A 15,010-nucleotide genomic window follows, 5' to 3' on the forward strand; every position below is an offset into this window, starting at 1 on the left:
CCTCAGGCAGTACTGCATCAAAAAGTGACATCAATATCAACACATGGGCTCAGGAACACTTCAGAAAACCACTGTCAGTAACTACAGTTCGTCGCTGCATCTGTAAGTGCAAGTTAAAACTTCACTATGCAAAGCGAAAGCCATTTATCAACAACACCCAGAAACGCCGCCGGCTTCGCTGGGCCCGAGCTCATCTAAGATGGACTGATGCAAAGTGGAAAAGCGTTCTGTGGTCTGACGAGTCCACATTTCAAATTGCTTTTGGAAACTGTGTATGTCGTGTCCTCCGGACCAAAGAGGAAAAGAACCATCCGGACTGCTATAGGCGCTACTAAGTACAAAAGCCAGCAACTGTGATGGTAAAAAAAATTAAATTTCTCAGTTTGAACATTAAATATCTTGTCTTTGCAGTCTATTCAATTGAATACAAGTTGAAATGGATTTGCAAATCATTCTATTCTGTTTTTATATACGAATTACACAACGTGCCAAATTCACTGGTTTTGGGTTTTGTATATTTGAAAAAAAAAAAGCCGAACCACCAAAACTAAGCACTTAAATTTGTTTTAATCTGCCCCTTAAATCATCCAGCAGCTATTAAATTATAAAATGTAATTGCTGAATAGACGATATGTCTCATATTTTTTATTTCTGAAAGTCTAAATATGTTGACACGCACACAGACAGGAAATTGTTTCTCTCAATCGTTTGTCTTTGCAGCGTTTTCTTACAACCATTTGTGCGTAACTGTGCCAATTTGCGAGAACTTTCCAGACATGCTAAATAAAGACGCAAAAACAGCGGATGCAAACGCTTTCATGTTTGATAAATCATGTTGCAAGTGCTAAATGGTTATATTTGCATCTCCTCCTCCCAGTATTGTCTGCATTCTAATAATCAGCATATATTCCGCATATTCTTGAAGACAAACACGCTGAATGGCTTGCGCTCTCTACTTTGCCCATTTAAGAGACACAATCCCTCCCTTTGTAGCTTTCCCCAGACAAACGCTCTTTCTCCTTACGATGGCAGCATTTCAGTCCCATTCATGTAAATGTCTGTGATGATCTGTGTCAAACAGTAGATGCCGTTTTTAGCCGCCAATTATGCTATTTCGTCTGTAACTTTAACGTAGAAATCTACACAAACACGCTTCAAAATGATTAGTAACACAAAGGAAAAAACATATGATCCAACCATACAAGCTCAAATAAACTCTATACCATTCCCTAGTATATGCCCACCACTTTATGGATAGCCTTGTGGAAAACAGCCAACCGAGCATGATGCTGCTATTAATAATGGACCATAGCTACATAATATAGGGAACATAGCTACATAATATAGGACCAAATTAGATTCAGTACAAAAACTGTATCATAAATGATTATCTTTGTAAAGAGAATTGCTTGTATCGGATGTTCATGTGTACCTAATGTTGTGGCAAAGTAATCAGCACCAGTGTCTCTTTTGTAAATACAAATAATACATAATGATCCCTATTCTTAAGGGATTCAATCAAACAGCTGTACTGTTTGGTTTGTCTTAGAAGACTTCATCACTTCATGCTTATAGACTAATCTGACCAATCTAAGACTGGATCTGACCAATCTAAGTCTATGATAGGGTTGTACGGTATACCGGGATTAGTATAGTACCGCGATACTAATGAATCATACCCGGTACTATACCGCCTCTAAAAAGTATCGGATTGATATCCAAATTTGTGGTATCATCCAAAACTAATGTAAAGCATCTAAACAACAGAAGAATAAGTGATTATTACATTTTAACAGAAGTGTAGATAGAACATGTTAAAAGAGAAAATAAGCAGATATTAACAGTAAATGAATAAGTCGATTAATAATCAATTTTTACAGTTTGTCCCTCATAATGTTGACAAAATAATAGAATGATAAATGACACAATATGTTACTGCATATGTCGACAAACTAATTAGGAGCCTTTGTTTGCTTTGTAAATTACTATTAAAAGACAAGTTGTCTAGTATGTTCACTATTTTATTTAAGGACAAACTTTCAATAAGAAACATATGCTTAATGTACCTTAAGATTTTTTGTTCAAATAAAGCCAATAATGCAATTTATTGTGGTCCGCTTTATTTAGAAAAGTATCGCAAAGTACCGAAAAGTATCGAAATACATTTTGGTACCGGTACCAAAATATTGGTATCGGGACAACACTAGTCTATGAGCATGAACTAATGAAGCCTACTTGGCGAAGCGTCTTCAATGACCCCGTTTATAGTGCACACCAAATCTGATTCTTTTTGCCCTTAAGTGACACAGATCTGATTTTTGGCCAGTTGAAACACTCCAATGTGCTTCAAATCTGATCTTTTGGCATCAGATTCAGGCCCCATTACAAACCCCGTTTCCATATGAGTTGGGAAATTGTGTTAAATGTAAATATAAACGGAATACAATGATTGATGTAAAACAGAATCCATCCTGTTTGGGTCCCACATCAAACTTAAGAAAGTCAATGACTTCACCATAAAAGTAGGTGACATTGCTATCACCAGGAAAGATGAGGTCACCTACCTAGGTTCCATTCTAGAGGCTAATCTTTCCTGTGATAAAATGGCAACCAAGGTAATCAAAAAGGTTAACCAACGAACGAGATTTCTCTACAGTATCTCCTCACTGGTCAACAAAAGCACCTTGAGGATTCTAGCGGGAACTCTCGTTCAACCCTTTTTCGATTACGCATGCACCTCCTGGTACCCTAGCACCTCCAAAACCCTCAAATCTAAACTCCAAACATCTCAGAACAAGCTAGTCAGGTTACTTCTAGACCTCCACCCCAGATCACACCTCACTCCTACCCACTTCTCTAAAGTGGGCTGGCTCAAGGTGGAGGACAGAGTTAAACAACTTGCACTGAGCCTAGTCTATAAAATCCGCTACACCTCCCTGATACCGAAGTACATGTCAAACTACTTCCTTAACGTAAATGACCGCCATTACCACAACACCAGGGGGTGCTCCACTAACCACGTTAAACCCAGATTCCGAACTAACAAAGGTCTTAACTCATTCTCTTTCTATGCCACATCAATGTGGAATGCGCTCCCAACAGGTATAAAAGAAAGGGCATCTCTATCCTCCTTCAAAACCGCAATAAAAGTTCACCTCCAGGCAGCTACAACCCTAAACTAACACCCTCCCCGGATTGCTAATAATCAAATGTAAACAATCAAATCTCTCTCTCTCTCTATGTCCATTACTTGATGTCCATATTCTCCCCCCCCCCCCCCTCCACACCCCTGATTTTAAATAATGTAAATAATTCAATGTGATTATCTTATGTGATGACTGTATTATGATGATAGTATATATGATAGTATATATCTGTATCATGAATCAATTTAAGTGGACCCCGACTTAAACAAGTTGAAAAACTTATTCGGTTGTTACCATTTAGTGATCAATTGTACGGAATATGTACTTCACTGTGCAACCTACTAATTAAAGTCTCAATCAATTTGCAAATCCTTTTCAACCCATATTCAATTGAATGCACTACAAAGACAAGCTATTTGATGTTCAAACTCATAAACTGTTTTTTTTTTTTTTTGCAAATAATCATTAACTTAGAATTTCATGGCTGCAACACGTGCCAAAGTAGTTGGGAAAGGGCATGTTCACCACTGTGTTACATGGCCTTTCCTTTTAACAAAACTCAGTAAACGTTTGGGAACTGAGGAGACACATTTCTTAAGCTTCTCAGGTGGAATTCTTTCCCATTCTTACTTGATGTACAGCTTAAGTTGTTCAACAGTCCGGGGGTCTCCGTTGTGGTATTTTAGGCTTCATAATGCGCCACACATTTTCAATGGGAGACAGGTCTGGACTACAGGCAGGCCAGTCTAGTACCCGCACTCTTTTACTATGAAGCCACGTTGACCTCAAGTGGGAGCTGACCATCAGCTCCCTCATCAAGAAGGCCCAGCAGAGGATGTACTTCCTGCGGCAGCTGAGGAAACTTAAGGTGCCGACCGAGATGCTGGTGCAGTTTTACTCAGCCATCATAGAGTCCATCCTGACCTCCTCCATCACAGTGTGGTTCCCCGGCGCCACAGTCCAGGATAAGAATAGACTGCAACGCATCGTACGTGCTGCGGAGAAGGTGATTGGCTGCAAGCTCCCATCCCTCCAGGACTTGTTCTCCTCCAGGACTAGGAGGCGTGTGGGTCGGATCACAGCTGACTCTTCTCACCCTGGTCACACGCTATTCTCCCCTCTCCCCTCAGGCAGGAGACTACGCTCCATCCAGACCCACACCTCCCGCCACCTGAACAGTTTTTTCCCCTCAGCCATCAGGCAAATGAACAATAACTCCTAACAGCAGCTCATTGAATTCCTTGAATCCCTTCTAAGTCTATCTGATGGCTCAGTCACAGCTCTTTTTATACCAAATATATGTTACATGTGTTTTATGTCGCATGTTTGCACCAAGAAAAATTCCTAGTTTGTGAACCCGTTCTCAAACAATGGCAATAAAATTATTCTGATTCTGATTCTGATTCTGATTCTGATGTAACACGTGGCTTGGCATTGTCTTGCTGAAATAAGCAGGGCCGTCCATGGTAACGTTGCTTGGATGGCAACATATGTTGCTCCAAAACCTGTATGTACCTTTCAGCATTAATGGCGCCTTCACAGATGTGTTAGTTACCCATGTCTTGGGCACTAATACACCCCCATACCATCACACATGCTGGTTTTTCAACTTTGCGCCTATAACAATCCGGATGGTTATTTTCCTCTTTGGTCCGGAGACACGACGTCCACAGTTTCCAAAAACAATTTGAAATGTGGACTCGTCAGACCACAGAACACTTTTCCACTTTGTATCAGTCCATCTTAGATGAGCTCAGGCCCAGCGAAGCCGACTGCGTTTCTGGGTGTTGTTGATAAACGGTTTTCGCCTTGCATAGGAGAGTTTTAACTTGCACTTACATATGTAGCGACCAACTGTAGTTACTGACAGTGGGTTTCTGAAGTGTTCCTGAGCCCACGTGGTGATATCCTTTACACACTGATGTCGCTAGTTGATGCAGTACAGCCTGAGGGATCGAAGGTCACGGGCTTAGCTGCTTACGTGCAGTGATTTCTCCAGATTCTCTGAACCCTTTGATGATATTACGGACCGTAGATGGTGAAATCCTTAAATTCCTTGCAATAGCTGGTTGAGAAAGGTTTTTCTTAAACTGTTCAACAATTTGCTCACACATTTGTTGACAAAGTGGTGACCCTCGCCCCATCCTTGTTTGTGAATGACTGAGCATTTCATGGAATCTACTTTTATACCCAATCATGGCACCCACCTGTTTCCAATTTGCTTGTTCACCTGTGGGATGTTCCAAATAAGTTTTTGATGAGCATTCCTCAACTCTATCAGTATTTATTGCCACCTTTCCTAACTTCTTTGTCACGTGTTGCTGGCATCAAATTCTAAAGTTAATGATTATTTGCAAAAAAAAAAATGTTTATCAGTTTGAACATCAAATATGTTGTCTTTGTAGCATATTTAACTGAATATGGGTTGAAAATGATTTGCACATCATTGTATTCCGTTTATATTTACATCTAACACAATTTCCCAACTCATATGGAAACGGGGTTTGTAGAAGGTAGTCCAAATCCGATTGGAATCCGATCTTTTTAAATATGACTTCAGTCTAAACGGCAATGCAACCTGAATACGACTCGTATGCAACTTTTTCGTCAGCTTTGCGTAAGCTACGTCATTCATGTGTGGATACTTCATCACCACATCCGGTTTCAGTGAGCCAAGTCCTTTTTTAACGGCCAAATTTTCGATGCGCAAATAATAGGCTATATGCAATACATAGATATATATTTTGATTCCGAAGACATAGCGATTGTTGAAGGACTGGAATTGACGCTGTGGCGTATTTGCTTACATGTTACGTACATGGCGTAAGTTGTTTACGTAAGTGAGTTGAAAAATAAAAGTCACGTAGATCCACGCTGATGTCCGTGTCTCCTCTACTTAACAGCCAGAGAAAGATTAGAAATTTCCCAAATATATTACACTATATGACATGCACCTGGGGATAGGTTGATTGGCAACACTAAATTGGCTCTAGTGTGTGAATGTGAGTGTGAATGTTGTCTGTCTATCTGTGTTGGCCCTGTGATGAGGTGGCGACTTGTCCAAGGTGTACCCCCGCCTTCCGCCCGAATGCAGCTGAGAAAGGCTCCAGCACCCTCCGCGACACCAAAAGGGACAAGTGGTAGGAAATGGATGGATGGATGGATATATACAGTGTATCCATTCATACATCTTATATTACTTCAATTTATTTTCACGTTAAAAACACTATTTTTTAAGTTGTTGCGACTTGTATTTTATTTTGTAGTAGTAGTAGCAACTTCCTTGTTCATTTACGGAATCCAGTCAACTTCATTTGTTTTCACTTTATGGAACTGCACATGCAAGTGACGTCGAAGCCACAATGGGGCCACACTGGGGTCTGTGTGCGTTCATACTGGAGTCTATAAAGATCACATTTTAACAGTCAGCTGGAAAAAAAATCAGATTTAGAACATATCTGACTAGGGCCACTTTGGCTTACAGTGTAAAGGTAGTCTAAGACAGACCAAACACTCCTGTTGCGATCGATTGAATGCCTTGAGAATACAATTACCTGGATGAATGAGAACATCCACAGACATAATGATTCCTATGACTAACCTAGGATGTATCAATAAGCGGTGTTAATGATAACAGCGGTAAAACTTCTGATGGTTAGTAATACCATTTTAAATTATGGTAAAATTATCAAAAAAACGTGATTAATAGACCACTTTGATTAACTCACGGATGGACTAGGCTAGCTTGCATGCTAACATGAATTTAGGACACATGAACATCTTTCCCCATTTAGGAAAAACCATATCACAAGCTAAACTTATATAAATACTGAGCAACTAATATATTACATTTTGCACAATGAACCTACAGGCTGTGCCCTCTTAGATAAGGTGGATTATTCTATACTCAGAAAAATATAACAAAGTTGTTTGGTTTATTTTCAACTCAAATCAAAGACAAAGCTGTCTACAACAGGAAGTAAACTTGCGTGACATCAAAGTGAACACTCAACTTGCCTTTATTAAATTTCATCAAACATTCTAAAACTTTAACACATTAAAATGCCAAAAATAGACATTTAAACACTCAAATAAAAATATGGCTCTTAAGAATCCAGAACAACATTTATATTTTCTTTTGCCAAGAAAGTATATTGTGTATCAATTTATTACAGTCTTTATTAAATAAAACTTGGTTAAAAGATTTCAGTGTGTATATGAATACGTTATGAGCACATTCAACAATAATGATAATTGTGATAATTTTGGTCACAATAACTGTGATATGAATCGTTGCATCCCCCTCCAATCTGCTGTGTCATTCGGTTACATACAATGTATTTAATGACGATATTAGCCTGTGGTAGTGTTGTAACGATACCAATATTTTGGTACCGGTACTTAAATTATTTCGATACTTTTCGGTACTTTTCTAAATAAAGGGGAACACAAAAAAATTGCATTATTGGCTTTAATTTAACAAAAAATTTTAGGGTACATTAAACATATGTTTCTTATTGAAGTTAAGTCCTTAAATAAAATAGTGAACATACAAGACAACTTGTCTTTTATTAGTAAGTAAACAAACAAAGGCACTTAACTAGTCTGCTGATGCATGCAGTAACATATTGTGTCATTTATCATTCTATTTTGTCAAAATTATTAAGGACAAGTGGTAGAAAATGAATTATTAATCTACTTGTTCATTTACTGTTAATATCTGCTTACTTTCTCTTTTAACATGTTCTATCTACACTTCTGTTAAAATGTAATAATCACTTATTCTTCTGTTGTTTGATACTTTATTTGGGTATCAATCCGATACCAAGTCGTGACAGGATCATACATTGGTCATATTCAAAGTCCTCATGTGTCCAGGGACATATTTCCTGAGTTTATAAACATAATATACATTTTTTTAAAACGAAAGAAGATGTTGTGATGCCAAAAGATATCAACGTAATCATAGTAGTATCGACTAGATACGTGCCTGTACTTGATATCATTACAGTGGATGTTAGGTGTAGATCCACCCATGGCATTTGTTTACATTTTGATGCCGGTGAGGTACGGTGTGTAGTGAAGCATGTTTAGCTATTCCTCGTCCTGCAGGGATGATACTTGTAAGAAACGTACTTTATTTGTCGCCATAGAGGCGAGGATTAGTGATTTAGAAGTAGCTAAAACACTGCCGACGCCGGATGGACGTTAGCCGCTAGCTAGCTTGCCATGTCTTAAAGCATCTCTTCCTGAGGGCGTTTCAGTGTTATAACTTCACCTTTATCGTTAGTTTTTAAGCCAAAATGCGTCCGTTCTCCCTTTTCTGTCTACACACTGTGTCTGTTTGTAAGTACTCTGTGATTGTGTGCTGCCGAACATGCTCGTATAACCAGCAATGACACGACGTGATGACGACGGGCGGGTGGTGGACCGGTACTTTTCAGAGGCGGTATAGTACCGAATATGATAGTATCGTGGTACTATACTAATACCGGTATAACCGTACAACCCTAGCCTGTAGCCTCACAAGTTTGAAGTTGACGGATGCTTTGAAAAGGTGCTGCCTCATCTGGTGGTGCGTTCACCAAATTGAAATTAGCACTTTAATTTACACAAAAATCAATAGCACGCTGGCGTTTGAAGTGCAATCAATACTCCCCTTATTTGATATTCAGCACCATTTGTCTGATTTTATTCCATTGTTTATAGGTTATTACAGCATAGAGAGTAGCTAAAGAGGCTTTAAAATGAAAGCGGTCTAAAACTGTTCACCTCAGATTGTTTCATTGAAACAATGTGTGTCAGGAATGAAAATGAAGTGATGAATGAAGTGTGCTCGGTAATGTAAAAGACAATGGATGATGGAAGAAGGAATTCCCCAATAGTAAGACATTTGGATTCATTAAAAAAATTCCAATGACATGCGACTTGTCAGCGTCACGTGGCTACAGCTCTTACCTGCATTGAACACTGGGTCCCTCTGCTTGCTGTAAAGTAAACGAGCAAACTGTCAATCAGCACGTCGCACCTGCACATTTTCAAAATGGACATTTTTTGTTTTGATTTGGCTGACCTTCATTTAAAAAAAAAAAAAAAGAGCTCGCTCATTTGTCACTGACATTTGTTACCTGTCACTTCTTTTGCCGCTGGAATTACTTCCCGTGGACCCCGCGCGAGTTCTGTTGCCCTTGGAGTCACCCGAATCTTTCCGTGTGAGAGAACCCACATGCTCGTTGGAGTTGGCTCTCCTCACCGTGCTGAGGGGAGACAGCAGACAGACAGTGAAGGGTTAGATCACAGGTGTCAAACTCGAGGCCCCGGGGCCAGATCTGGCCCGCGACATCTTTTTATCTGGCCTGCAAACACCTGGAAATGATGTGTACAGAAAGTACTTCAAATTTTCTCACTAAATGTAGTGGATTTTATTAATTTTGACAGAAAAGATATATGTATTGCTTGAAATTGCATACCTTTTCAACTTTAATAGTATCCGATATTGCAACAAATGTTACAATATATTATCTATCTGGCCTGCAAACACCTGGAAATGATATGTGCCAAGAAAGTACTTAAAATGTTCTCACTAAATGTAATGGATTTTTTTCATTTTGACAGAAAAAATATATGTATTGCCTGAAATTGCATACCTTCTCAACTTTAATAGTATCCGATATTGCAAAAAATGTTACAATATATTATCTATCTGGCCTGCAAACACCTGGAAATGATATGTGCCAAGAAAGTACTTAAAATGTTCTCACTAAATGTATTGGATTTTTTTCATTTTGACAGAAAAAATATATGTATTGCCTGAAATTGCATACCTTCTCAACTTTAATAGTATCCGATATTGCAAAAAATGTTACAATATATTATCTATCTGGCCTGCAAACACCTGGAAATGATATGTGTACAGAAAGTACTTAAAATGTTCTCACTAAATGTAATGGATTTTTTTCATTTTGACAGAAAAAATAAATGTATTGCTTGAAATTGCATACCTTTTCAACTTTAATAGTATCCGATATTGCAACAAATGTTACAATATATTATCTATCTGGCCTGCAAACACTTGAAAATGATGTATCAAGAAAGTACTTAAAATGTTCTCACTAAATGTAATGGATTTTTTTCATTTTGACAGAAAAAAATATATGTATTGTTTGAAATTGCATACCTTTGAAACTTTAATATCCAATCAATCCAATCCACTTTATTTATATAGCACATTTACACAACAAGAATGTTTCCAAAGTGCTGCACAGCCATGTTAAAAACAATATTAAAAACAATATTATGCTACACCAATGACTGAATAAAAACAAAGAATAAATGAATAGAAAACCAATACAGAGACAATATAAAAAATAAATATGATTAAAAACGATTTTAAAGGGTAAAACCAATTAAAACAGTAAAATAGACATCAAAATTTATTTAAAAAAACACACAGGACAACAGAGGACAGAAGACCACACAACTCACGTAGTGTTAAAAGCCAAAGAATAAAAGTGGGTCTTAAGACGAGACTTAAAACACTCGTAATAGTATCCGATATTGCAACAAATGTTACAGTATATTATCATTCTTTCCAAACATGTTTTTGTCTAAATAAAAATACTTAACATTACAGCAAACTACCCATCAAATTAATAAAAATGACAATAAATGTTACGTTGTTCTTTACTACATATTACTGTAAATTGGAAAAAAAACTACTACTGTTTTTTGCGTTAAAATTCTGTTGACTGAGTTGCCAATTTTTGACTGTAAAATTTACGATTGTTGTTTTTAACGGTGTATTACTGTGAATGGAAAGACATACATTTGTTTTAGCGGTACAAAAACTGGCAGCGAGGTTGCCAGAATAAAAAAATAACTTTTTTTCAAATAACAATATAATGCTGTAAAAAACAATGTAAATTTAACACAAAGATTCTGGCAATTAAGCTGCCAGATTTTTCCGTAAAATGTTGTAATAAAAAAACAACACTATTTTACAGTAACAATTTTGTAAATGTAAAGTTTTTACTGTAAAATTGACAGTCTACTTAAAACAATTTATGTAATTAATAATGAAATCCAGAGGCATATTCATACATTATTCGCTGTTACAAGCGGCCCTCTGATGGCAGCCATAACTGCGATGTGACCCTCAATGAAAACCAGTTGGATCCCTGGGTTAGATAATGTAGCCTAGATATTACTCAGACATTATATTAATAATTTGTTTTTAAATGCCTTTTAAGGTAAAATGTCTTAATTGTGGAGTTACATACAATGGTACCTCAACTTAAGAGTGTTTTGAGATAAGAGCTGTCTTTCAAAGAATAGTTATGCTTTAAGTTACAAGCAAAACTTTGAGTTACAAGCATCCTAGTCATTAGTTGGCGGAGCAAATGCCACTGTGAAACCTGTAAGTTCCGCCCCCCAAAAAAACTTCTCGCTAGAATTAGCTTGTAGCTAAAGATTTACACAACTGGGTTTTTCCAACCATGGGAAGGAAGGGAGTGAGTGTGAAGGGCAGTGCAGAGAAGAAGAATATTATTTATTGAATTAAAGAAATAAGTCATCAAAAACATGACTTGGCAAAGCAATTTGAGTTTATTGCTGCTCGTCTGCACCATACTGAAGTAGAGTCTAATGCCAGCCAAGTATGTTAAAAATATACAAACGGCAGACATTTATCCATGAAAACATCAAAAAGCTGCTGACGGGGTGTTTGATATCCATGAAAACATCAAAAAGCTGCTGACGGGGTGTTTGATGGAGAAAACAGAAAAAGATACTGTAGAAGTCCACAGTTCATTATTGTTACATTAATTCATAAAACTAATGTAGTTGTTGAAAGTAGTACATTCTGTTGTATTGTTTTCATACAATATTTCTTATCTAAAAATTAGTTTTTCTTTTTAAAAGGCATCTTGCGTGTTAAGAGTGTGCTGTTTTTTTTTTGGGGGGGGTGGGGGGGGGGCAAGCATCAATGAATTAATTTCAATTGGACAGGTTGACTTGAAATACAAGTATTTTGAGGTAAGAGCGCGTCACGGAACCAATTAAACTCCTAAGTTGAGGTACTATTGTGCTAATGTATTTCAAATGTACTTAATCACATAAAAATATGTATTATGCTACAATTAAGAACAATAGTTTTAAAAAGTGATGTCCGATAATATCGGACTGCCGATATTATCGGCCGATAAATGCTTTAAAATGTAATATCGGAAATTATTGGTATCGGTTTCAAAATTATCGGTATCGGTTTCAAAAAGTAAAATGTTTTCCTTTTTAAAACGCCACTGTGTACACGGACGTAGGGAGAAGTACAGAGCGCCAATAAACCTTAAAGGCACTTCCTTTACGTGCCAGCCCAGTCACATAATATCTACGGCTTTTCACACACACAAGTGAATGCAAAGCATACTTGGTCAACAGCCATATATGTCACACTGAGGGTGGACGTATAAACAACTTTAACACTGTTACAAATATGCGCCACACTGTGAACCCACACCAAACAAGAATGACAAACACATTTCGGGAGAACATCCGCACCGTAACACAACATAAACACAACACAACAAATACCCAGAGCCCCTTGCAGCACTAACTCTTCCGGGACGCTACAATATACACCCCCTACCCCCACCTCAACCCCGCACCTCCCAACCCCGCCCACCTCAACCTCCTCATGCTCTCTCAGGGAGAGCATGTCCCAAATTCCTAGCTGCTGTTTTGAGGCATGTTAAAAAAAATAATGTACTTTGTGACTTCAATAATAAATATGGCAGTGCCATGTTGGCATTTTTTTCCATAACTTGAGTTGATTTATTTTGGAAAACCTTTTTACATTGTTTAATGCATCCAGCGGGGCATCACAACAAAATTAGGCATAATAATGTGTTAATTCCACGACTGTATATATCGGTATCGGTTGATCCTGGAATCGGTAATTAAGAGTTGGACAATATCGGAATATCAGATATCGGCAAAAAAGCCATTATCGGACATTTCTAGTTTTAAAGTAGCAGAAAACAATTTCATCGAATAGCTATTTGTTGTTAATGTTTGCTGTTGTGAAAAATGTTTATCGTAATGCATTCCCATGCACTTTATCCAACAAAACTTTATAAAAAAATAAAATAATTTTAAAGCACTGAGAAAATGGAAACATTTTCCAGTGGAGTTATATAACACACATTTACAGTTTTGGATCATGTATAGCAGTGGTCCCCAACCACCGGTCCGTGGACCGATTGGTACCGGGCCGCACAAAGAAATTTAACAAAAATAAAAATAAAAATAAAAATACAAAATTTAAATCAACATAAAAAACACAATATATACATTATATATCAATATAGATCAATACAGTCTGCAGGGATACACTCCGTAAGCACACATGATTGCATTTCTTTATGACAAAAAAATATATATATATATATAAAAAACCATACCCCCACCCCCCATTCCTCCGGTCCGTGGGACAAATTTTCAAGCGTTGACCGGTCCGTAGCTACAAAAAGGTTGGGGACCACAGATGTATAGAACATAATCGCTCCAAAGCCAGAAAATACTACAGATTAATTACATTTGTGCCTCTTTTTGACTCCCCTTGTACCTGCTAAACCCGACTAAGTCTGCATATCAGGCCACTCTAAACTGCCGGCTTAATTAACACAATGAAAGGCCTCCATCAGCAATCCACTTGCAAGCCAGCCTAATCCACTCGAGTCAGTCTAAACAACGATTCAAATTCTAAAACGGTTAGTTGGCTGTGTTCCCTTTAGTTGTGTTCATTTGTTTTGCACGTGAATGGAATTAAAAATAGATGGAGAGAAGCTGTTGTTTACGGGTTAGTCCTGGAAGAAAAACACATATTGGGCTGCAAGTACAGTATAGTAATGATTTTGCATTTTAAATGCAATTGATTAGACAGGAAATGGAATGTTTAAAAAGCCTGTTATTGTCATGGATGGAGACCGGTAGCAGCTAGTAAAGTTAGATCCGGGCCAGCAGTGTAGTGACATGCTCACCTGAGCAGTGGAGACAGAATTCTGGTTGGCAGAGACAAAGGAGACAAACTGCGCATCTTATTATAAAGTAACAAGATGTACAAGGGCTTTGGCAGATTTGGGGGAAAGGACTGGAATAAAAGTGAAAAACAAGTAATGCACCACTAAGAATTAATATATAAACATTTATTCTTATGTTAGAGCATTTATTCAGTTTATGGGAAAAACAAAAAAAACCAAGAGGACTGTTATGACCTGTCCCGACAAGTCCTATTATGTTTTGTTTTGGTTATTATTATTCTTAGTTGCCATGGGCGCTGATTTCCTGCACCTTCCTCTGATTAGTGGTCGGGACGCCCACCTGCTCCCGATCACTAATCAGAGAGCTATTTATACCTGCCTCACCCGACACTCAACCTGGCATTGAATTTCCCCCAGGGATCAATAAAGTACTTTCTATTCTATTCTATTCTTGTTCGTGAAACGCGTCTGCTTATGTTCGCTTTGAGTCATGTTATTTGACCATGCTATGGTAATGTGCTTTGCGTTCTTGTGCCTTGCTTCTGAGAATAATTCATCATCTTCATGCTTCCTGCCGTCTTCCCTGCATCCTGGAACCACGACTTTTGCAGACATGCAACCCATTCGTTACAAGGACATGCCCTTAACACCAACATGTAGTGTGGACTAGTGCTATAATGATCAGATGAACTGAATTGTAGCTTTGACATTTAACTGTCAAAATCTATATACACATGTTTGCACTGTGTTGAAACAAAAGACTAACAGGAGTTGATTATGTGTCGGAAAGGTCAAGGATAATAGCATATAGATGGCTGCCTAAAAGTA

The 15,010-nt window shown here is 37.8% G+C and overlaps 1 protein-coding gene across 4 annotated transcripts in view; it reads right to left on the reverse strand.

Moving 5' to 3' along the window:
• Nucleotides 1-15,010, reverse strand: part of eml1 (EMAP like 1) — a 148,995-nt gene that overhangs the window by 47,772 nt on the left and 86,213 nt on the right. For all 4 annotated transcript variants that reach the window (XM_062041616.1, XM_062041617.1, XM_062041614.1 and 1 more), the window contains 2 exons: nucleotides 9,275-9,403; nucleotides 9,105-9,133 (listed from right to left, as the gene is read on the reverse strand). In XM_062041616.1, coding sequence (XP_061897600.1) covers nucleotides 9,105-9,133; nucleotides 9,275-9,403 — 158 coding nt within the window. The remainder of the gene's footprint in view (nucleotides 1-9,104; nucleotides 9,134-9,274; nucleotides 9,404-15,010) is intronic.

This window comes from Entelurus aequoreus, linkage group LG03 (assembly GCF_033978785.1).
Source record: "Entelurus aequoreus isolate RoL-2023_Sb linkage group LG03, RoL_Eaeq_v1.1, whole genome shotgun sequence".
NCBI classification, from domain to species: domain Eukaryota; kingdom Metazoa; phylum Chordata; class Actinopteri; order Syngnathiformes; family Syngnathidae; genus Entelurus; species Entelurus aequoreus.